Source organism: Mchenga conophoros, linkage group LG19 (genome assembly GCF_057382185.1).
Source record: "Mchenga conophoros isolate Kocher_MC1m ecotype Shallow Benthic linkage group LG19, M_conophoros_male_GT1.1, whole genome shotgun sequence".
In the NCBI taxonomy this organism is placed as follows: Eukaryota; Metazoa; Chordata; class Actinopteri; order Cichliformes; family Cichlidae; genus Mchenga; species Mchenga conophoros.
This window is the reverse complement of record NC_140544.1, coordinates 8883238-8906289: the sequence shown is the minus strand read 5'-3', so window position 1 is coordinate 8906289 and position 23052 is coordinate 8883238. Positions and strand designations below refer to the sequence as shown.

The following is a 23052-nucleotide window of genomic DNA, read 5'->3' as shown; positions in this document are numbered from 1 at the left end:
CATGCCCACACCCAATGACCTCACACAGCTTAAACATGCATTTCAGTTACAACCGATCAGATCCTCCCACACCTTCCTGCATGCTCAGAGTTTCAGCTCTCATTTTGAAACCAAGGCAGAGGTCAAAGGTTACCTTGTTTCTGTGTTGAATAACCAATCAGAAACTGCATATGGAAAATGTGAAAGATTTTATTGCAAACGTTTACTAGAATAAATTCAAAGTGCAACACATGATGAAGGTTAGGGGTCAGAGGTCACCAGGTTGCATCCATCAACTGACTTCCACTGAAGAATCTGACTGGACAAAGTCTCCATCTCTGAGGCCTGGATCAGCAGCTGGGCGAGCGAGGAGTCCTGAGAGAGAGAGAGAGAGAGGTAACAGTTGAGCTGGGATGAACTCTGCAGCCAATCGGAGGATGCTATTCAGTGTGTGAGAGACTGACAGGAAATGACCATGAACAGGGAGGTGGCCAAGGGCGGAGCCAAGAGACGAGCCCAGTCAACAATACTAATTTGTTTTTATCAATAAAGCTTGATGCTGCATCGCACAAAGAGTTTTTTCAGTCAAGCCCCGCCTCCCGTCTCTGACCCATTTCTGTACAATACCCCACATTGCTGATGTCAAACCCACCAGACTCCATTCATAAAACATCGGTTTTTAGCTCACAGAAAACAAACGTTTGCATTCGACTGTGATGATCCAAACTAATGAGTTCAGACCTCAGGGTGACACTAGCTCACCTGTTCTCTCAGGTAAATTTCCTGTTTTTGTGAATGGAGTCTGGTACACACAGATTCTCTCAGGTGTATCAAATGAACAGTGGCACACGGCTTTAGTTTGTCTGCGTACCGCGTGGCCTACTGCCATCCCCAAACCAGTGAGTTCGTGTGACTGACCAGCAGAGCGAGACGGTCTCTGGCTGCGGTCCTGCTGTCGGCAGCGCTTAGCTTCTCCTCCAGAGTCTCAATGAAGTCCATCATCAGCTTCAGGGACTCCACCATGAACCTGAAACACACCACAGACCGTTACAGAGTGCCACGGACCACTTTAATCACACTGAGCATCAGGCATTACCTGTGCAGGTGAGCGTGCACGGGCAGGTTGGTGCAAGCCAGCGGCTTCATGAGTCGCTGCCTCAGACTGTTCTGCTCTCTCAGCAGTTCCTGCATATGATCCCCGAGCATCTGCAGCATCTGGAACCTCTGAGCTGCAGGACACAAAAGCACCTGATCAGAGGGGGCGTGGCTCAGAATAAGGTCTGGAGTGAAGGTTGGTTTAAAAACATCGACCCCTCGAATGTGATGATGACGTCACCTGGACTCACCGAGGTGGAAGCTGTGGGCGACATCGGCGCTTTGCTCGTCGACCTGCAGCAGCTCCAGCCGCAGCCGCATCTGCACGAACAGGAAGCAAACAGGAAACAAACACCTTTACGTTAGCTGACACAGTCACATGACTTCTAGCCCCGGTGCAGTCACTGTCTTTTTAACACAGCTCCTGCAGGTAAAGCTGTTTCATTCACACAACAGCATCTCATTCTCCTGACCGGACCCACAGCGAGCGCACACCTGTCACCGCCCGCAGTCGACGCGCTTAAGACGTCAGTGCTCAAATCAGAGTTTCTGCGATGGGAAGCGTTTGGTGAGACGTGTTCATAAATGACACACCGAGCACGCCAACGTACAAAACAGGAATCTATTAATAAAGCGATACTGCTGCTGTGGAGATGCTAGCATAGACCCGCTGTGATGCACAGGACTAGTTACAAGATACAAAACTAGCTACTGGTGTCATTAACCTGTGAATGAGTCTGAAAGCTGCAGAAATGTAGGAATAGTTACAAAGCCAAGAGGAGGGACTTACAGCGCGTTAGGGGACTAGTTAGTAATTAGTGTGGATGCTGATTAAGCATCCACGGTATTGTTCTTCTACTTTTCATCTTCCATACGTTTTTCGCCGTCTATCTCCTTCACGCCGCTCAACTTAGAAAAACCATTCAACCACCATGTGTACTTGTATTTTTCTCATCTTTAACATTTATATTTGTTTAATTATTCAACTTTATTTAACAAAAGTTTACAATCTATTTCAATGGGAGAATCTTCAAATTTTCATTCAACTTACTCTCAAAACAAACAGATTCAAACTTTTTGAACTTTTAACATTCGTTCAGATGTTTTCTGACTCTAAATTTTCTTCTGTCATTACTCGGCTTTTTCAAATGCACATTTTAAACATGTTCGGCTACTTTTCAACTTTTTCTTCTCTGTGATCGTCAGCTTTCAGCAGTTCTGAACTTTTGTTTTCAGGTGAAAAATTCTGTATTTTTCAGTTTATTTAACATTTTTAACTTAACATTCAGCTATCAGCATCCACACTGCAGTTTCTTCAGAAAATGCAGAAGATACACAATCCAAAGTTTAATTAGCTAACCACGACTAGAAAAGGAAAACAACAAAGTGAAGGCGCCGTGAGCAGCCAATCAGAGACACCAGGATCCACGAAGCTGCTCCGTGGAGGTTCTTAGTCTGCCTTTAAAAACATGACGACTGTGCTCATCATCAGCACTAGGCCCAAATCAGAGGCTGTCTCTCACGGTGACAGAGCGTGACAGACTGCAGTCAGCTTAGAGTGGATGATGTCATCCCTCAGGAATGACATCATTCACTCTGAGCTGCAGGCAGGAGAGCAAAACAACGTTTCTCCTGAGAAAATTAAAAAATCCGATCTGGCCGACATCCGGCTCAGGCATCGAAGCAGGCGGGGCTCTGCACTCTGACATAACGTCCCAGCACATCCCCGAGACAGCTGCATGCACATACCTCATCCAGCTGCTTCTGCATTCTGATTTGGTCTTCAGCCTCCTGCAGATGAGAGGAAAAGACGGGGCCTGTACCACTGGAGGCGGAGTCTATTTCCTCCTGAGGACAGGTGGGACAGAAGCAGATTCAGATTTTAGTCACAACCTTTAGTCTGGATCAGAACCGGATCACACAGGTCAACTCTCACTCAGATCTGAACCTGTCCTCAGACACCTCTGAACCGTGTAAAGTAGGGCTGCACGATTAATCGTTAGAAAATCGCGATCTCGATTCATACTTATGTGCATCTCATTTCCAAATGACAACGATTAAAAAAAACAAAACAAAAAAAAAGACGACGACGATTGTACCGCATTTTGATCCGGGACGTAATCTGCATGAAAACAAGCGCTCACTCTTCCTGCTCAACAAATGACAAGGGCGGAGCCTTATACCACGTGATACAGAAGCGGTGCCGTGTGATGCTAAAATTAGCAGGGAAAAAACAACGGAGAGCACGTCAGGGATGACGAGAGAGTGACAGGAGAAAATCCGTCCCGGTGTTCCAGATCTACTGGCGTTTAGATCAACTGGCGTTGGTCGAACAGATGTGTGGCAGTCTTGCGTTTCAGGAGCTGCTACCGACAAACCAGCAAAAAAAAACGCCAAATGTGTCACCTGTGACACTTGTGAGGTTGTCTCAAACACACTCCGTCAGTCTTGATGCTGTTGAACAACAAAATGTTTAAAAATGTGGCGAGTTTACCTGGTGATATCCTCGTGCGCCACGCGATCGCAAAAACAGCAAACAAGTAACACCACGCCGATGTTGTTCACAGGACAGCAAGAGTAAACGATCGGGAGACTGTTGTCGTCGTCATCGTTCCCCTCGCACGGTTTATTTCTCCGAATTCAGCGTTTTTGCTTCACAACTAAAGCGAGCAGTTTACTTTGTGCACTAACATGGAGTCGGGTCAACCAGCGCCACCTCTGGCCAAGTGCCACAGCCTACAGCCAGATCAACCTGTGACACACATCTGCACCACGTTTGAATCAGTGTCATGCACATTTGTACCTTTCAATTGTGTCTGTTTGTGCGTCATGCAAATAAACCTTTGAAAAGAATGAAATGATATCATATATTCCTTATTGGCCTACATTTGTTCAAAATCCCAAATTATATACACAAAGTCATAGAAATCACCACTCCAATTGGTCATCATGATTTTGATATTCTCTTTTTCCATAACAATGAAATACGCCTTGGACAAATATGACACATCAATATTTCATTAGTGTTGTAACATCACATGTCGTTAGCATAGTCTGCCTGTGTCTTCCCTCTGCAAACGAACATTTCAGAGTTGGTTGTTATATACAGTCTGTATAAGTGTGGTTAATCTAATAAACATTTGTAAGGAGATGGCAGTTACTGTGAATGTACTGCAGGTGATTAGTAATAAACAGTCAGACAATGACCCTGACAATCTCATTCAATCTTGCAGATTGAATGCACCTTCTGTGGAAAGTGGTACCACGCAGTGTTGTGGACAAATGTTGTGGGTGCTAAATAAACAGTAAAAAGTGATCCCTGTTGTCTTTGCTTACTGATTGTTTTTAGTGTTGACAATCCACATTGCTGCCATTGCACCTGTCAACATGTTTGTGGGCAGATTTGGATGTACCAGGGGTTAGTGCAGCCACTCAGCCTCTACTCAATGTGATCATAGCAGCAGGTGCAGATGTGTCACAAGTTAATCTAGTAGTAGGCTATGGTAGTAGTGGACTGACCTCCATTGGAGACTGCTCCAGCTGCTGTGTGATAGTGGATCTGCTACAAATTGAAGATCATAAGCAAGTTTTGGAAATTAACCCTTGTATTATGTTGAAGAACAAACAATTGACATTGATTTTGTTGCAGGTCATTTAGATCCATACTGTGTAAATCCACTCAGAATTATCCAAAAACTGCAATAAAACAATAGCAACTTTTTTTCCCATCAGATAAACATGTAGAACACAGACATACAACAGTTAGACTTTCCATAACTATTTTAGGAACAATTTGGTTTTTCGTTCTTACAAACACGTATTTTGAACTTGCCCAACGTTCTCAGTTTTTCAATGCTCAACATTTTCAATTTTGTCCACATGCTGGACAAAATGTGCTTTCTGCAGATGTGCTTCTTGCATTCCTCACAGAAAGTGCTTGTTTTCAAACAGGAATCTTCCTAACTAAGATTTAAAACAAATGATTTCTACGTCTCCTCCAGTCTCACAAACAGATGACAAACCAAGCAACACACCTGAGTCACTGACTTTCTTAAATCCACTCACTCTCACTGGCTCTGTTTATTACTAATCACTGTGTAACTGCTGTGAATTCACAGTAACTGCCGTCTCCTTACAAATCTTCATTAGATTAACCACACTTATACAGACTGTATATAACTCCAGCCATGTTGATGAATTGCCTATATTGGCTGGAAATATTCATTTTCAGGGAAAAGACACAGACAGACGATGCTTACAGGATGTGATGTGACAACACTAATGAAATATTGATGTGTCATATTTGTCCAAGGCGTATTTCATTGTTATGGAAAAAGAGAATATCAAAATCATGATGACCAATTGGAGTGGTGATTTCTATGACTTTGTGTATATAATTTGGAATTTTGTACAAATGTAGGCCAATAAGGAATATATGATATCATTTCATTCTTTCCAAAGGTTTATTTGCATGACGCACAAACAGACACAATTGAAAGGTACAAATGTGCATGACACTGATTCAAACGTGGTGCAGATGTGTCACAGGTTGATCTGGCTGTAGGCTGTGGCACTTGGCCAGAGGTGGCGCTGGTTGACCCGACTCCATGTTAGTGCACAAAGTAAACTGCTCGCTTTAGTTGTGAAGCAAAAACGCTGAATTCGGAGAAATAAACCGTGCGAGGGGAACGATAACGACGACAAGAGTCTCCCGATCGTTTACTCTTGCTGTCCTGTGAACAACATCGGCGTGGTGTTACTTGTTTGCTGTTTTCGCGATCGCGTCGCGCATGAGGATATCACCAGGTAAACTCGCCACATTTTTATACATTTTGTTGTTCAACAGCATCAAGACTGACGGAGTGTGTTTGCGATAACCTCACAAGTGTCACAGATGACACATTTGGCGTTTTTTTTTTGCTGGTTTGTCGGTAGGAGCTCCTGAAACGCAAGACTGCCACACATCTGTTCGACCAACGCCAGTTGATCTAAACGCCAGTAGATCTGGAACACCGGTCAACCACCCAAACATCAATAACGGGAACCTTATACAGCGCTTCCCTATACCCGTCGAACTCCCGCAGGCACAAAGAAATTACGGAGGCTATCACTTATCACCTGACCAAAGATATGGCTCCCATCAACACTGTGCAAAACGAGGGATTTAGGAAAATGATCAACACCCTAGACAAACGCTACACAGTGCTGTCCCGCAACTATTTTTCTATTGTTGCACTACCTGCTCTATACACGCAGTGTCGAGCAACGGTGGAGACGGAATTTCAAGCAGTACAACATTTAGCGGCGACAACAAAACGTGAGACATTTGTTGTTTTTAATGTTTATTTATTGTTTTTATGTTCGGTCTCAACTGTTACGAAGTTGATGTGCAGTTAATAAGTGCAATAAATATTTATACTGGAAAAGAGAATCGTGATCTCAATTCTAAGCCAAAAAATCGTGCAGCCCTAGTGTAAAGCTGCTCTGACAGACCGCCTCAGCCTCCTAAACACTTGTTCGTGTCCTTACCTGAGACAGTGCTCCCACGGAGACACACTTAGAAAGCAGGCTGGCAGCTGGAGTCACGGAGAACGGAGACAAATCCCACTGATGCATCTGAAAGACAGGAACGTCACCTGAACCACACCAGCCTCAGACTCTGATATTCACCTGGACCAGGTGTTCAAACCTGAAACCGGATCTATCCGAACCAGAACCCTGTTGGGTTCCAGCTCACAGCTCTGCGTGTGAAGGCAAGCGCCATCAAACTAAATCTCCACATTTTTAAACGGACTTTGAAGCAGCTTTAAAAGGCTTTTTTTAACGGACACACCGGCACCGTTCAGCTGCCTCTGGCGGTCGGTTAAACACAGTCTAGTGTCGGTTACCAGCTTTTTCTTACCGTTAAAACCGAAGAACCGAACCTCACCGCTGCCCGCCCGACCGTTTGTTTTTGCTGTTTCTCTTCTTCAGCGAAAACGTTTGGCGGCTGCTGACCGCAACAGCGACCCCTCAGGATCCAGAGAGATCTTTTTTTTTCTCAAACTTTATTGAAATTACAAAGTGAACAGCCAGTCATTCCAGTTCAGCGTGAACAGTAGACATACAAGGCAAATAAAAGTAACAATATACAGTACAATGAAATAAGAAGGACAAATAAATAAAGGGGAAAAAAAGGGGGGGGGGGGGGGGAATGTGACAGACTTCATAATTTAGTACTTGAAAGTCGTGACAGCTCATTTGTTAAACATTTCTGAATGAATTTCAATCAATGATAAACCTTTTTTATTGGAAGTTAATTTAAGAGATTTTAAATAATATTCAATTTCAATCAAAAACAAATTAAATGATGGGGTTGAGTTTTGAAATTTACATTTATGTATATGGAATTTCCCTAATAAGATATAAAGATTGACAATGGCACATATTTTTTTTCCTTTAGTTTCAAAATAAGTGATAATGTTTTTCCCTTCAATTTTGATTTCGTATGTTGTCTTGCACAGTATATAATTTTCAAGCTCTCTCCAAAATGTGGCACTATATGAACAGCCATAAAACAAATGAGTAACACTTTCAAGTTCAGTTATACAAAAGGTACATTTTCTATCAATGTCGCAGAATCTTGAAATGTACATGTTGGATGGAACTAACTAACGTGTCTTTCTGCCTAATCCTGGACCAAAATCTGACGTCACACCCTGCTGAGGTCACATGACAAGAAGAAAGTCGTTCAGGATTTCAGTGACGTCTGTCACCAGGTGGCGGCGTTGCAGCCCTGAGCGGGACTTTCATTAGAGAAGAAGAAGAAGAAGAAGCAGGAGCGCAGAGTCAGGGCGGCTTCCGAGCTTCACTTTTCTACTGATCTTTATTTTTTGTCCTTTTATCGGATAAATTTAAGCACAGCACCTGGACACGCGACACTTGCACACTGGGGTCAAAGGGCGACATTGTGTCGGTATGTAAACAGAGCCGTTTCCGGTTATCTCAACTGTTAGCAGGGTGGCGGTGGCATCAATGTTTACAGTGTGTTTACAGTGAGGAGAGACTGGGGCCGATTAGGCTGCTGACGGTGAGTGTGTCACCTCTCAGGTCTCAGGTGAACACGTGACTCACCTTTACCTCCTGTAACAGCTGAAGGGTGAGCGTTAGCCTGCTTTAGAGAGACAGGTGTGTGAGTGTGGGTGTGCATCAGGTTGCCCCGCTGCAAGAAATTGACCACCTTAAATACCTCTTAAAGTCCACCTTAAAGCTGAAGCCCCTCTCTGCTGCCACAGCATTGATCTGGAACGCCTCAGTTTGGGGGATTTGGCGGCCCCTGTGGTGACCGTGGAGAACTCCAGGTGTGTTTAACACTACAGAGGAGGAGGTTTTCCCACAAGTGCGTTTACTGAGCTCAGGCTTCAACACTAATGCATTTTACACATTACTGGGGTGTGCTGTAGAAAGCCAATGATAAGTCGGTTTCTTCCCTCACACTCATTATTGACAAAGCTGGGTCAGGACCACTGATGGTCAAATTGGGATAAAGCGGCAAATTTAGAAGATTAATGTTGTAAATTTAGGGAAGCCTGCCTGCCAGAGTCAGCGTGGTGCTTGGTGAAGTGCAGTTATTAACGATGCTAATGGTTTGTATGTTAGTTAGCTGAGGATTTTTAACGTGAATGAGTTATTGCAGGCCTTCTCTGTTATAAAACACCTTTAATCCACAGGGAGTGTTTGATCTGTTCATCTGTGCATCAACATGGGAAAAAGTTTAAATCCTACGCCGCCCAGCACAGGTGGATATTGATACTGTTTCCCTCAGCTCAGGTCAGGACGGGTCGCTTAGAGAAAAGAATCAGGGTTTTCAAGCCAAACTCGGAGCCTTACGTTGGCATGATGCTGCGGGACGTGGAGACAAAGCACGTCTGTGAGCTCAGCAGCAGCCCATGCAGAGCTTTTCTCTGAATATTCACTTTGTTCTTCAGTCTTCAGTTTCAGAGTGAAACATCTGCACGCTGCCTCTGTTCAAATCTCACTAATAAACACAAACATTCACAATGGAAATCTATAACATGGAAAAGATAACAGCTTCTGTTAACCACAAGCTGGAGAAATTTACATCATACTGGGAAAACTGGGTCAAATATATCACGCCTCATAGGCCAGATTTTATTTTTACAAACCAATAACTGTGATGTATGAGAGTATATATTTATAGGATCACCCCCTACCAACACATCCGGTTTTTTGGGTTTTTTTTTTGTTTGTAGGTTTGTTGGTTTTGTTTGTTTTTCTTATTTCGGATTATGTGATTGTTTCAATTGCTTCTATAGTTGTAAATATTCTCTCTTTATGACTCGGATGTAAATTAAAATACTATTTCGGTATCTAAGGCAAAAAAATAAAAATAAATAAACACAAACATGTTCACAGGTCTGTGAGCGAGGACACCTGAGAGACTGTTCACCTGCAGGGATTCACTGTCTGATCTCATCAATACCTGCTGACGAGGAGGAGCGCTGATACGGCTGTCAGCTGATCCATCAGCCTGTCTGGAAGGACTTCGGGTGGCCCTGCAAGTGGAGGGCTGGTACCTGGCTGCGGGTGCAGATGGGGAACAGCGCGCTGAAGTCTCACCTTGAAACCTCCCAGAAGACGGGAGTGTTTCAGCTGACGGGGAAAGGTCTGCAGGAGGTGAGTTGACTCACACATGCACAGAAAGATTTAAACACCCGTTTGACGCGTCAGACGTCTCAGTCCGGGCAGCCTGTGATTGGACAGTTCTCCTTTCAGTTCAGAGCCTTTACTGTCATTGCATGAAACTGGAGTGGTATCGCCGGGATGCAGAACAAACACACACAGAAACGTGTTCACACATGTATAAAAACGAATGAATCAGCAGGTGATCACCTTTTCTACACCTGCCCAGATGGTGTTTATCTGCGATTTGCTGAAGGGGTGGGAGCTGGGTCTGTAACTTTTTTGTGCAGTCTTTATGATGCGTTGGAGTCTATTTTTGTGCGTGTATGAGGAGCTTGTGATACAATATGACAGCAGGCCTTCTATGGCGGAGTGGTTGAAGGATTCGACTGTAACCTGTTTCGCCTGCTGAGCTTTCTTCACCGTGGTGGTGGTGTGGGCAGTCCAGGAGATGCTCCTGTGTGGGTTCCTGGGAGTCAGGAATCCTGGATCCTGTCCACATGGTCAGAAGAAGATGGCCTGCTGTGTTTTTCCCTTTGGTGGCACTTTCCACCTACTGTGAGAAGTCAGGAACCGTCTTTAAACAGTTGTTAAAATCACCAGCAATGATGACGGCCCGATCCGGATGTATCTGCATCCGTTGGTACTGTGCAGCTTAGAGCCATGCTGACCTTAGCAACAGGAGCTATGTGTACTATTGTAAAAGCTCTGCAGCCGACTTGACAGAGGATAAGTCCGGGCAACTGAAGCTGTCGAGGACTCAGCTGTGTGTCCACCAGTTGTTATGTGTGACGATGCAGAGTCCTCCGCTTGGTTCTTTCCTGACTCTTTATGTGGTCCTGATGATGGAGAGTCCAGTCCAGTAGCTGGATGGTAGCATCGGGAGCCGTGTTTCCGTTATGATCGATACACAGCAGTTTCAGACAAGTCTGTTGGTGGCCAGCTGCGGTTCGATTTCGTCCATCTTGTGGATCGCTATCTGGCACCTCCTCATTTGTTTTTGTCTAAATCACAAAGCAAAAAACACAAAATGACAAAAAAAAAAAAACACACAGAACTGGAGAGCTCAGAGCTGCAGCATGTAGGCGTACACTCGCCTAGGGCTGCTCAGTTAATCGAATTTTAATCACGATTACGATCTGGGCTTTCAACGATCATTAAAAATGACTGAGCCGATTATTAGCCCCTCCCTCGTGCTTTACTCTTGCGCTGCTCCGTGTGGCAAATCGAGCGTACCTCTCTGCATTTCGAACACGCCTCACAACAATTAAGAGGACCCGAGGGAAGCTCGGAAAGCTAAGCAGAAGTTATTTGGAGAGGAGAGTGACTGCCGTTGGTTGAAAAGAGAGGTAAAGAAAACTTCAGTGGTGTGGAAACATTATGGGTTCGCGGAGTCAGACGTGGATCAAGTAGACACAGTGTGTAAACTTTGCTATGGTGGAGTAGCTGCACCACAGAGCAACACTGCAAAGTTCACTAAACATAGATGTTTACATTTTTCATTCATTTTTTATATTGCAAACATTTGCACTGTTATCAGTATTTGCACACTATTTTATATTATTTTTTGACAATCTTTAAAGTCATTATTCAATACATTGTTATTGTTAAATAAATATCGTCAAATAATCGAGATCTCAATTTCAGTGAAAATAATCGCGATTATCATTTTTGCCATAATCGAGCAGCCCTACACTCGCCACCATTAGAGTGTGACACCCCAGGGCCTGATCATACCAAGCTTAACCTATACAAAACAGACAGCGTCCCGAGTCGCCTGTCCCGCTTGTCCTGAGTTGCCTGTCCTGGTCTCGGTCTGCTTTCAGTTTCCAGAGGAGCTGCAGAGGCTCACGGCCAACCTGAGGACGGTGGATCTGTCCGGGAACAAGATAGAGGTCCTTTCTGCCACCATCGGAAACTTCCCCCAGCTCAAGAGTCTGACGCTGAACTCTAACCGGCTCGGTGAGTGTTCCACCCGCAGCAGTTATACCTTTACACCTGTGTTTTAAAGCTAAGCAAAAAGCAACCACATTATTGTTTCAGCATTTGATTTGTTCTCTTTGGATGCTTTTTTTAGTTTAATTTAGGGTTGGAACGACTTAAAAATCCCCAGATTGTATGTCTTTAGATCCGGTTTAGCTGCAGAACAAACCGGATCCACCCCGATGCTCAGACCTGTGAGACCCGGTTGTGTTGTGGTTCTGTTTTCAGCTGGGATTCCCTCTGAGATCGGGAAGCTGAAGAAGCTGGAGACCCTGAGTCTGAATGGAAACCGGATCCAGCAGCTGCCCCCCACTCTGGGCCAGCTCAAAGCCCTGCGGACCCTCAGCCTGGCCGGGAACCAGATTTCAGAGTTCCCCTCCGGACTCGGAACGTTGAGGCAGCTGGACTTGCTGGATCTGTCCCGAAACAAGATCCAGAACGTCCCTGCAGAGGTGTCCGAGCTGCAGGTCATCGAGATCAACCTCAACCAGAACCAGGTCTGTAAGTCCACCAAAGAACCAGAACCAGGAGGAAAGCCTGGAAGGGCTGACCCTGTGCTGTCAATTCACCCAGTATTAAATATCAGTTTTACTTATAAAGCACCACAACAACAGTTCTCCAAAGGTGCTTAATCAATCAGTTATCAATAATTACTGATCGGTCACTCCATGACGTCTCCCACAGCTTTCTATCCCACAGACTTCCAAGGAGGTTCTGATAATCCCAGCCCGGGTCTGGTGTTGTTCCTCTGTACTAACCCGGTCCTCTATTCTCGGTCCAGATCTCGGTGGTGTCGGCGGAGGTCTCCCGCTGTCCCCGTCTGAAGGTCCTCCGCCTGGAGGAGAACTGCCTGGAGCTCTCCTCCATCCCTCAGTCCATCCTGAACGAGTCCCAGGTGTCCCTGTTCTCGGTGGAGGGAAACCTGTTTGAGGTGAAGAAACTCCGGGACCTGGAGGGATACGATCAGGTCAGTGCTGCGGTCTGAGACCAGATCGAGTCCAAGGCTGCGAGTCCTCCTGCGGTCTCTGATGACGCTCTGTTTCCTCCTCAGTACATGGAGCGTTTCACGGCCACAAAGAAGAAGTTTGCCTGAGAACCCTCAATGCAGAGTCTGGATCTGTGAGGTTCACCTGGAGGTGGGCTCGGCTGAAGCTCCGCCCCTCTTACCCCTGCACTTCCCACAGCTGCTGCTTCTGCTGCTGCTAGAAACCAGACTACAGCAGCCGGGACTCCTCACAGCGCCCCCCAGAAATCCAAACCTCCAGAGCACCATGGAGACAGGACAGGTTTCACGACACTGAAGAAGAGGACCGGTGCCATGTTTGACTGCATCAAACTTTATTGTTCACTCAGTCATGGACAGAGAAAACAGTGCAAGTGTTTAGTTAACCTTGTAGAAACATGCTTTGTAAAATGTCAGCAGCCGGTTGATTGATTATTAATTATTAACAGCTATTAAAGACGTCTAAAACAAAACGTGTGTGTGTGAAGAGTTAACAGCTGGAAGTTTCCAGATGTTTTCTGTGTCTGAGTAGCCGTTTCCTCAGCTGTAATCAATATAAACTACTAATGAAGGACCTAATCAGATGATCAATAATAAACAGAATGATCCTTTCATGTTAACTGGCCCAGCTGATCTGACAGTAATGGAAAAGTCAGTAAAGTTTGATTTTTGAGGTGCGGTGCGCGGCAGGAAGTTCATCTTAAGTCTTCTTCTTCTGTCTATTTAAATGCTGAAGACTAACACGCAGAAGGCTGTTAATCCCTCTGTGGTTTAAGCTCCGCGCTAATGACTGCTCAGCCTGTGCCAGCTGTCAGATGAACATCTCTCGTCCCATATTTAGGAAGCAGTCAAACTTCTCTTTTCCTGCGTGCTGATTGGTTCTCCTTCCCACCAGACGCCCGGGTCCACCTGAGAAAATTCTTTGGTAAAGAAACACCTTTTATTATTACTGATGGAGAATTTCACTTCCTTTTAATAAAAACTCAGTTAAAGGGTGACGTCCCACCAAGCATGCGAGCTTATGAAGCGCGAGCAATACGCCGGAAAGGGGATCCCAAATGGGTCGCTGCGCCGTTAAAGAGAACGGGTGTGTCCTGCACCAGAAACTGGTAGAAACATTGCTTGCAGACATCATCAGAGAGCTGCCGCATCAATAATACGGCTCTCCCGTTCCTCCACATCCTGCTGGGCTGAGATCCGTGACTGAGGGGGCCATCTGAGCTTTGACACATCAGAGGATGAGATGGGCAGGCAGGCTGTGTCCCAATCCAGCGACCGCAGCGCTTCCTAGTACGCGCACTTCGCGGAAATGGGTCTGGCCTTCGTCGCGCTGGCCAGGTTGCCTAGCAACCATGATACTAACAGCTGGTGTGACAGAAATGAAGGAGAACAAAATGTTTTGTTGTTCGTTCATGTTTTATGACATCACTTTGATTAGTTGAGTATCTGAGGCTGAGACCACAGGACTGTAAAACATGATTGTTGGGCTTCATTCCTGTGCTGAACAGTCATTTAAGATTAGCTAGTAAATAACAATTAGCTAATGTTGTTCATGAGACTAAAGTCATCTCACTGTGGTAATGTAAATATAATATGGCCAATATTATAGTTATTGTCAGATTATTATGATATATTACAGCAGTGAGCCTGAACTCTGTGTCAAATACTGAGCTTGTGGAGGTAAGCATCAACGACACAGAGCTCTCAGTTCTCACTCCTTCTTTATTCGTCTCCAACATCAACTGCGCATATCGCGCTACAAAACACAGGGACATACTTCCTATACACTGGGTGTGAGTGGAGCCCTCTAGTGGTCCACCACACATGCGCCCCCCCCCCCCCCGAACACCCAGCAGAACTAGTCCAGGACCCGGGGCTTAAGCAAACGGCTGGAACGGCTGAACTGAACAAACCGCCGCCCATTCTTTCACCGTCTTGCGAAGACCCAGCCAAACAAACCTGACGCTGACCAGCTTGACCGAAGCCCGGGCGCCGGGATGAGAGAGGGCATGCACCAAGTCAAAAACACGACGACGCCACGAAAGGGGAACCACCGGGCAGGGGTGGCCGGTGGAAACGTCGCAAAGAAGGTGCGGACCGCCGTCCCACACCGGGGTGTCCTCCAGCACGAGGCCCGTTTTTGTTGACTGAAGGGCAAGGACGTCCGGGTCAGCACGTTGCTCGGCGGCCATGGCAGCGTAGTCAATGCCGACATACACCGGAGAAACCAACACACGTGAGAGACAGTCAGCGACGTGATTGGACTTACCAGCCACATGCTGAATGTCTGTGGTAAACTCTGAAATGGCTGCCAACTGGCGCTGCTGGCGTGCGCTCCATGGGTCAGAGACCTTGGACATCGCAAACGTCAAAGGTTTGTGGTCAACGTACGCAGTAAAGTTGCGACCCTCAAGGAAAAAATGAAAATGTCGTGTCGCGAGGTGCAGGGCCAGCAATTCCCTGTCAAAAACACTGTACTTGCGTTCAGCATCCCGGAGCGTACGACTGAAAAAGGCGAGCGGTTGCCAGAGATCTGAAACCCGCTGTTCCAACACCCCACCCACTGCCACGTCAGAGGCGTCGGTGGTCAACGCGATCTTCGCCGACGGAAGCGGGTGGGCCAGCAGGGCGGCGTCAGCCAGCGCAGACTTGGCTGCGGAAAACGCACAGACGTGTTCCGGCAGCCAGTCAACCGGATCTTTGGCTGTTTTACCTTTCAAGGCAGCATAGAGTGGCTGTAGCAGGTGGGTAGCTCTGGGGAGAAAGCGGCTGTAAAAATTTATCATCCCCAAGAACTCCTGCAACGCTTTAACCGACGTGGGACGTGGAAAAGCCGAAACAGCCTGGACTCTGTCGGGCAACGGAACCACACCTTCAGCGGAAATGCGGTGCCCGAGGAAATCCAGAACAGGCAACCCAAACTGGCACTTGGAAGGGTTGATGATCAGGCCGTGTGCTGCCAAACGCTGGAAAACCTGGCGCCGATGGGACTCGTGCTGGCTCACTGAGCAGCTGGCCACCAATATATCGTCCAGATAAACAAAAACGAATGGCAGCCCACGCAAAACGGAGTCCATCAGCCGCTGAAAGGTCTGGACGGCACCTTTCAGGCCAAACGGCATGCGCAAAAACTCGAACAAGCCGAAGGGGGTAATGACAGCGGTTTTAGGAACGTCTTCGGCGCGCACGGGAACCTGGTGATACCCCCGCACCAAGTCAATTTTAGAAAAAATCGACATTCCGGCGAGATTGGCAGAAAAATCCTGAATGTGGGGGATGGGGTAACGGTCATTCTCCGTGGCATTATTTAAACGGCGGAACTCTCCGCATGCAACAAACACAGCAGTGCTACTAATCCAAAATACTCAAAGCTTCATAGAACTGAAACAAACATTTATTTTTAGCTCCATTCTGCTGCTGATACATACTTTAGGTTTCTGAACATTAAACTTGTCATTCACCTCATGCAGCGTTCCCTCTCTCACCTCGAGATCGCTGGGAGCACTGTGAGAATCATGTTCTTTGATTTCTCCAGTGCCTTCAACACCATTCTTCCCATGGTCCTGAAGGACAAGCTGGAGAACTCTGGAGTGGACCATCATTGCAGAGTCGTCAGAGAACTTCTGCAGGAAGCACTGGGTGGAGTTGTGGGAGAAGTCTGCAGTGTAGATGGTGAAAAGGAACGGTGCCAGAACCGTTCCCTGTGGGGCCCGCGTGCTGCAGACGACCCTGTCCGACACACAGCCCTGAGTCCTCACATACATATTGCTGTAATTGTTTATATGCTTTATATATTCTGAGGTAAGTTGATCTATAGTGTTACATCACATTCTATAAGGATGTTATGTGTTCGGATACTTTCTGCCCAGTTTGACCCATTTAGCAGAAGTCAGCCTGTTTAAGGCTCTGATATCTATTCTGTATGACTTAAAGCAGTTATGACATGGTCTGATTTTCTCACCCAATAAAGGAATATTTCATATATCAGTCTACTCTTCATTCTATCAGACACAGTTATCACAGCTCGTACATTTTCTTTTTACACATATATGTAAGCATTGAGCCAAATTCAGTAATGCCAGCATACTGAAGGAACGACATTTGTCTCTTATATATAATACATCTATAGATACACTGTCAAAGATACTTGAGTGTCTTTGAGTGAAGATTTAAGGTGACAGGAAATATAAATAGCTGCAACTTGAATCTTTACTGAAGCTCAGTATTTGGCACAGAGTTCATGTTCACTGCTGTAATATATCATAATAATCTGACAATAACTATAATATTGGCCATATTATATTTACATTACCACAGTGAGATGATTTTAGTCTCATGAACAACATTAGCTAATTGTTATTTACTAACTAATCTTAAATGACTGTTCAGTACAGAAATGAAGCCCAACTATCATGTTTCACAGTCCTGTGGTCTCAGCCTCAGATACTCAACTAATCAAAGTGATGTCATAAAAAAAATGAACGAACAACAAAACATTTTGTTCTCCTTCATTTCTGTCACACAAAGCTGTATGAAACGTTTCCAGCTGTTAGTATCATGGTTGCTAGGCAACCTGAGTAGCGCGACGCAGGCCAGACCCATTTCACAAGCCTCTCACTTCCGCACTTCGTAGTACGCGCCGTACGTAGTCCACGAAGTGCGTGTACTTCAAGCGTGCGGTCGCTGGATTGGGACACAGCCTGTGTGAACCTCAGCCTCAGTTCCTGTTCTTACAGGAGTGACACTGAACTGCTGCTCTGCGATTGGCTGATTGCATGTTTGTGTTAGCAAGCAGCTATATGACTTTAACATTTATCAGCTGTTCACTTCATAGATCACCAGAAGCTTTTTATAACGAGCCTGTTTGTTTGATAATGTGCTTTATTAGTGACGGTGGATTTCTGCACACCCACCACACCCACACCGGGGAACATCCCGGGAACTGACACTGAGATAGTGGACTCTAATAAGTACCTGGGTGTTCACCTGAACAACAAACTGGACTGGAGTAAAACACTGATGCTCGTTACAGGAAGTGTTGAGTGGACTCTACCTGCTGAGGATACTGAGATCTTTGGACTGCAGTGGGCGCTCCTGAAGACTTTTTTTTTTTTTTTTACCTTCGTGGTGTTGTCTGTTGGAACAGCAGCTCGTCTACAGCTGAGAGGAAGCGGTTGGATAAGAAGGCCGGCTCTGTCCTTGGATGCCCCGTCAACCCAGTGCAGGGGGTCGGGCAGTGTCTCCACCCCACGCCTGATGCTCACGCTGCAGGTCCTTCCTCTCAGTACCTGTTAGACTTTATAACCATCAAACACAATAAGTTGTTTACATCCTGCTGGTATTTGCAGTTTTTCCATTTTCTGTAAGTAGTTATTGTTGCTTTTAAGCGCTTTAGAAAAGCTTCACATTTCTTTGGCCCAGACTAAGCTATTCATAAGTATTCATTTTTTCATGTTGTAAGTTTGCCCAGTTCGTTCTCGTTCTTTATTCGTTCCTTCTGTGTAAATGGACTTTTCTGCTCTCCCGGAACAGTCGGAGCGCTTCACAACATGCCAATTTCCCCAATGAGGGACAATAAAGAATATTTCTACTCTGTTTCTGTCATGGTCCTGGGTCGTTGACCCAGCGTTTTGTGTTTTGTGATTATTTCCCTCTGTTCTAGTTATTCTGTGTCCTCCCCCCTTGTGTCCGGTTCGGGTTCTAGATTTCCTGTTTTGTTCTGAAAGTCTGTGTCTGTTGTCATTGTGTTCAGCTTGTGTCCTCCAGTCATCATGTGTATTCAGATCAGCTGTTCTTCCCTCCTGTGTGCGATTACCCGATTACCTTGTGTGTGTGTGTGTGTGTGTGTATATATAGTGGGTGTCGGTCTGTGTTCGTTGTCGGCTCGTCTGCGTTCTATGGTGTTCCTGTCTCTGCGTCTCTCTGCCCCGCACCCCTTTTGTATGGTCTCAGGTTTGTCATTTAGTTCTCCCAGTTTAGGTTTCTTCAGTCGTTTTGTCATGCCTCACTGCCTGTTTCTGCCATTGTCACTTTGTAAATAAACATCACTCGTATCATCAGTCACTGCTGCATTTTGGGTCCTCCCTTTCCTCCACACCACACGGCTCATTCCGCCAGCCGTGACAGTACGAGCCGACCAAACATGGACCCAGCGGCATCCGCACCTCCCGAGGAGCTTCGGGAGGAACTAATTGGCTCTGTTAACCTATGGCTCGAGCATGAGGGGGAAGAGTGTCTCCGCGTTGTAGAAGCCAGGCTACAGCAGCTCATCTCTGCTCACTCCTGGCTGCTGGACTCTCTTCACCCGCTCGCACAGGACTTCATACTCAACGAACTGCACCTTCACCCACCAGCCGCTACCGCTTCCCAACTCAGCCCGGCGGCGAAGATTTTGCCCGGCCCGCCGGAGGTTTTGCCTGGCCCGCCGGAGGTTTTGCCTGGCCCGCCGGAGGTTTTGCCCGGCCCGCCGGAGGTTTTGCCCGGCCCGCCGGAGGTTTTGCCCGGGAGGAAGCGACGATCGCGCCGTCGGCGCATCACCCCACAGCCGAAGACTAGGACTTTGGAACTGCCAGCTGTGGTGAGTGAAAAGGACCCTTTTTCTGTTTTGGACTGTGTGTCTGTTTATTCCGGGGCTGTGTTTTTTTGAGTCGGCTGCCCTGCCGGTAGCTCAGTTAGCTGCCCAGCAGCCACTAGCTCAGTTAGCCACTCAACCGTCACCCCCATTACAGTCACAGCCAGACCTATTAGACACTTGGTTACAATCCATAGCTCAGTCAATAGCTCAGTTGACAAGAGACTCATCCGCCTTATTATCACCTATTCAGCCATCGTTGTCACCAACTCCTCCTGCACAACAAGTTAAGTCCATCCAACCCGGAAAGAACTATTTTTCACCTGTTCATGTCAAGCAGAGAGACACACCACATAATATTGTAATCAGTCCTCAAAAGCTGGCCAGCCCAGAGACTGTGACACACTCCAGGGCCTCCCCAGAGGCTGGGTCCCAGCCCCCGGCCGACTCTGGACCCCTGGAGATTAAGAAGCCAGCTGAGGACTGTATCCGGCTGTCGCTGCCCGAGCTGGGTCAATGCTCTGTGCAGCTGCAGTCTGCCTTGTGTTTGCCAGAGGCCCGTGCGCCTACTGGTTCTGACCCGTACCTGCCAGAGGCCCGTGCGCCTGCTGGTTCTGAACTGTGCCTGCCAGAGGCCCGTGCGCCTACTGGTTCTGACCTGTGTGTTCCAGGGGCCCCGGTGCCCACTGGTCCAGAGACTGTTTTCGCTGGGGGGCCCGAGGAGCCCGTCCAGCCGCCTGCTTCGCCTGCTGGGGGGCCCGAGGAGCCCGTCCAGCCTCCTGCCTCGTCAGCTGGGGGGCCCGAGGAGCCCGCCCAGCTTCCTGTCTCGCCAGCTGGATGGCCCGAGGAGCCCGTCCAGCCTCCTGTCTCGTCAGCTGGGGGGCCCGAGGAGCCCGTCCAGCCTCAAGACTCGTCAGCTGGGGGGCCCGAGGAGCCCGTCCAGCCTCAAGACTCGTCAGCTGGAGGTTCAGGAGAACCTAGCCAGCCTCCTGCCTCGTCAGCTGGAGGGCCCGAGGAGCCCGTCCAGCTGCCAACTGCAGCCTCATCATCCTCGCCAGCTGCAGCTTCATCCACGCCACGGGCAGCAGCAGCTTCTTCCACGCCTGCAGCGCTACAGTCTCCGGCTTCCACGCCGTCGCCTGCTGCAGCCTCATCGTCCTCGCCAGCTGCAGCCTCCGAGCCTTCATCCTCGCCTGGCCCGGCTGCAGCATCGTCATCTGCCTCGCCTGGCCCGGCCTCTGCTTCAGCCTCGCCTGGCCCGGCCTCTGCTTCAGCCTCGCCTGGTCCGGCCTCTGCTTCAGCCTCGTCTGGTCCGGCCTCTGCTTCGGTCTCGTCTGGTGCTGCAACGGCCACGCCACCTTCGGGTCCCGAACTGCCGCCTCGACATCGGCGGTCATCTACCAGGCCGCTGGTGGAGCGTCATCGTCAATATGGACGACCTCCTAGACGCCGCCGCTGCCTTCCGCGCGGTCGGCCTCCAGACTTGTGTCATCGTCGCCATTGCTGTCCGCACGGTCGGCCGCCTGAACGGTTTCCTCGTCGCCGCCGTTGCTGTCCGCACGGTCGGCCGCCTGAACGGTTTCCCCGTTGCCGCCGCTGCCGTGTGCACGGTCGGCCCCCTGAACTGCCTCCACTCCGCCACCGCTGCCTTCCGCTCGGTCGGCTTATGGATCTACGTCGCCGACGTGGCCGGCCTCAGAAGATGAACTGTCCTGGACTTCTGAGTTGTCAGCCTCCGGGCCGGCCTCCTGAACTGTGTTTTGTTCTCGTGCTCCAGCATGTGTGTTTTTGTTTTGGACAATTCTCTCGGTTCGCTGGAGCTTGTGTTGGTCCCTCCGTCCTGGGCCCCCGCCGCCCGCCCTGGGTTGGTCGTCTGTTTTTGTTTTGGGCTGTCTGGAGCCAGCCCTTGGAGGGGGGGTACTGTCATGGTCCTGGGTCGTTGACCCAGCGTTTTGTGTTTTGTGATTATTTCCCTCTGTTCTAGTTATTCTGTGTCCTCCCCCCTTGTGTCCGGTTCGGGTTCTAGATTTCCTGTTTTGTTCTGAAAGTCTGTGTCTGTTGTCATTGTGTTCAGCTTGTGTCCTCCAGTCATCATGTGTATTCAGATCAGCTGTTCTTCCCTCCTGTGTGCGATTACCCGATTACCTGTGTGTGTGTGTGTGTGTGTGTGTGTGTGTGTGTGTGTGTGTGTATAGTGGGTGTCGGTCTGTGTTCGTTGTCGGCTCGTCTGCGTTCTATGGTGTTCCTGTCTCTGCGTCTCTCTGCCCCGCACCCCTTTTGTATGGTCTCAGGTTTGTCATTTAGTTCTCCCAGTTTAGGTTTCTTCAGTCGTTTTGTCATGCCTCACTGCCTGTTTCTGCCATTGTCACTTTGTAAATAAACATCACTCGTATCATCAGTCACTGCTGCATTTTGGGTCCTCCCTTTCCTCCACACCACACGGCTCATTCCGCCAGCCGTGACAGTTTCTACACAAATAGATGGACATTCATTAAAAGGTACAGGTCAAGGACAAGTTTATTTATACAACACATTTCCAAACAGTCCATGTTGCACAAAGTGCTTCAAAGTGTAAAATGCCACTAAAACAAAACAAAACAAAAAAATAAAACAATGATGTAGAAAAATATAGAAAAAACAAACAAACAAGTAGATGAAATAAGTCAATAAAAACAACTAAAATAACAACCAAGGCTGTCAAAACCAAAATATTTAGGTCAAAGTGTGTTAAAAGGCAGAGCATAAACATGTGTCTTTAGTAATGATTTAAACTGTTAGAGTTTTTGCAGATCTGATCCCATAAAGATTATTCCAAAGTGTGGGACCTGCCACACAGAAGGCTCTGTCACCACGAGACTGAGGTTTGGTCCGTGGAATGAATAGCATTTGTTTTGAACTCTGGAGCATAAATAAACAGGAGCTCAGACGAGTGAGAGGCGGCTCGGCTGGTAAGTGCCTTAAAAACAAAAGTAAGAGTTTAAATTGGATCCTGTGAGAAACAGGGAGCCAGTGTAGAGGCTAAAACTGCAGTTACGTGCTCCAGTTAGCAGCTGCATTTTGGACGAGCTGTAGACGACAGAAGGAGGCCTGGGCCCTATTTCAGGAAGCCGGTTTAGAGCAAAATCTGAGTAAGTATACCCTGAGTTAACGAAAACTCTGGGTTTTCGGTTTCACAAAGCGAGTTCAGATTAATTCTGAGCGAGTTACTATGACAACACACTCCGTGAAGCTAACCTGCCCCCTAGCAGGTTTACTTCAACTAACCCTAACTTTCTCCGCCTCTTTGTCGGAAACCAGACTGTAGGAAGTGTCAGACATGGCGTGTCCCTTCCTTGAAGAGCCAGTAGATGTTGAAGCCCAAATTCTCCACAGAGCTCTCCGCCGGGAGAGAGTGATTAGAGCGCGTTTGGAAATTTTATCATTTCCTGATTTCCTGTGTGAACGTTACCGTTTTTCAGCACAATCTATAATTGATTTGGATAACATCCTCAGGCCTAATATTGCTCATGTGACACATCGCCGACATTCTCTCAGTTCTGTACATATTATTTGTATTGCACTTCGGTTTTTTGCAAACGGGAGCTTTCTGTATAATATTGGTGACGCTGAGCACGTTTCCAAGGCTACCGTCTGTCGGGCAGTCAGGAATGTTACAGTTGCACTGAAACGTCTCCTGTACTCGTTTGTGGTTTTCCCCGGTCATAGACCCACAAGATTTATCAAAGAGGGATTCCACAAA

General features: G+C 47.4%; 3 protein-coding genes across 5 annotated transcripts; 2 read left to right on the top strand and 1 right to left on the bottom strand.

The window, feature by feature from the left end:
* Nucleotides 1-171: 171 nt before the first annotated feature.
* haus2 (HAUS augmin like complex subunit 2) lies at nucleotides 172-7129 on the bottom strand. The gene is made up of 7 exons (XM_085256449.1): nucleotides 6977-7129; nucleotides 6604-6690; nucleotides 2824-2922; nucleotides 1326-1395; nucleotides 1076-1208; nucleotides 898-1006; nucleotides 172-354 (listed from the first exon to the last, which is right to left on the bottom strand). The coding sequence occupies exons 2-7, from the start codon at nucleotides 6688-6690 to the stop codon at nucleotides 241-243; spliced, it is 612 nt and encodes a 203-aa protein (XP_085112575.1). The 5' UTR covers nucleotides 6977-7129; the 3' UTR covers nucleotides 172-240.
* lrrc57 (leucine rich repeat containing 57) lies at nucleotides 6687-13215 on the top strand. Of its 3 annotated transcripts, none has more exons than XM_085256447.1 (6): nucleotides 6687-6827; nucleotides 9490-9750; nucleotides 11583-11718; nucleotides 11968-12236; nucleotides 12521-12706; nucleotides 12791-13215. In XM_085256447.1, exons 2-6 carry the CDS (start codon nucleotides 9667-9669, stop codon nucleotides 12830-12832), a joined length of 717 nt encoding a protein of 238 aa, XP_085112573.1. In that variant the 5' UTR covers nucleotides 6687-6827; nucleotides 9490-9666; the 3' UTR covers nucleotides 12833-13215. The 3 variants fall into 3 exon arrangements, with proteins under 3 accessions (XP_085112573.1, XP_085112572.1, XP_085112574.1); XM_085256446.1 differs by lacking the exon at nucleotides 6687-6827 and adding an exon at nucleotides 7848-8029; XM_085256448.1 differs by lacking the exon at nucleotides 6687-6827 and adding an exon at nucleotides 8131-8414.
* Nucleotides 13216-18884: 5669 nt separating this feature from the next.
* LOC146551681 (uncharacterized) lies at nucleotides 18885-21447 on the top strand. The gene is made up of 3 exons (XM_085257481.1): nucleotides 18885-19319; nucleotides 19567-20082; nucleotides 20248-21447. The coding sequence occupies exons 1-3, from the start codon at nucleotides 18885-18887 to the stop codon at nucleotides 21295-21297; spliced, it is 2001 nt and encodes a 666-aa protein (XP_085113607.1). The 3' UTR covers nucleotides 21298-21447.
* Nucleotides 21448-23052: the final 1605 nt, after the last annotated feature.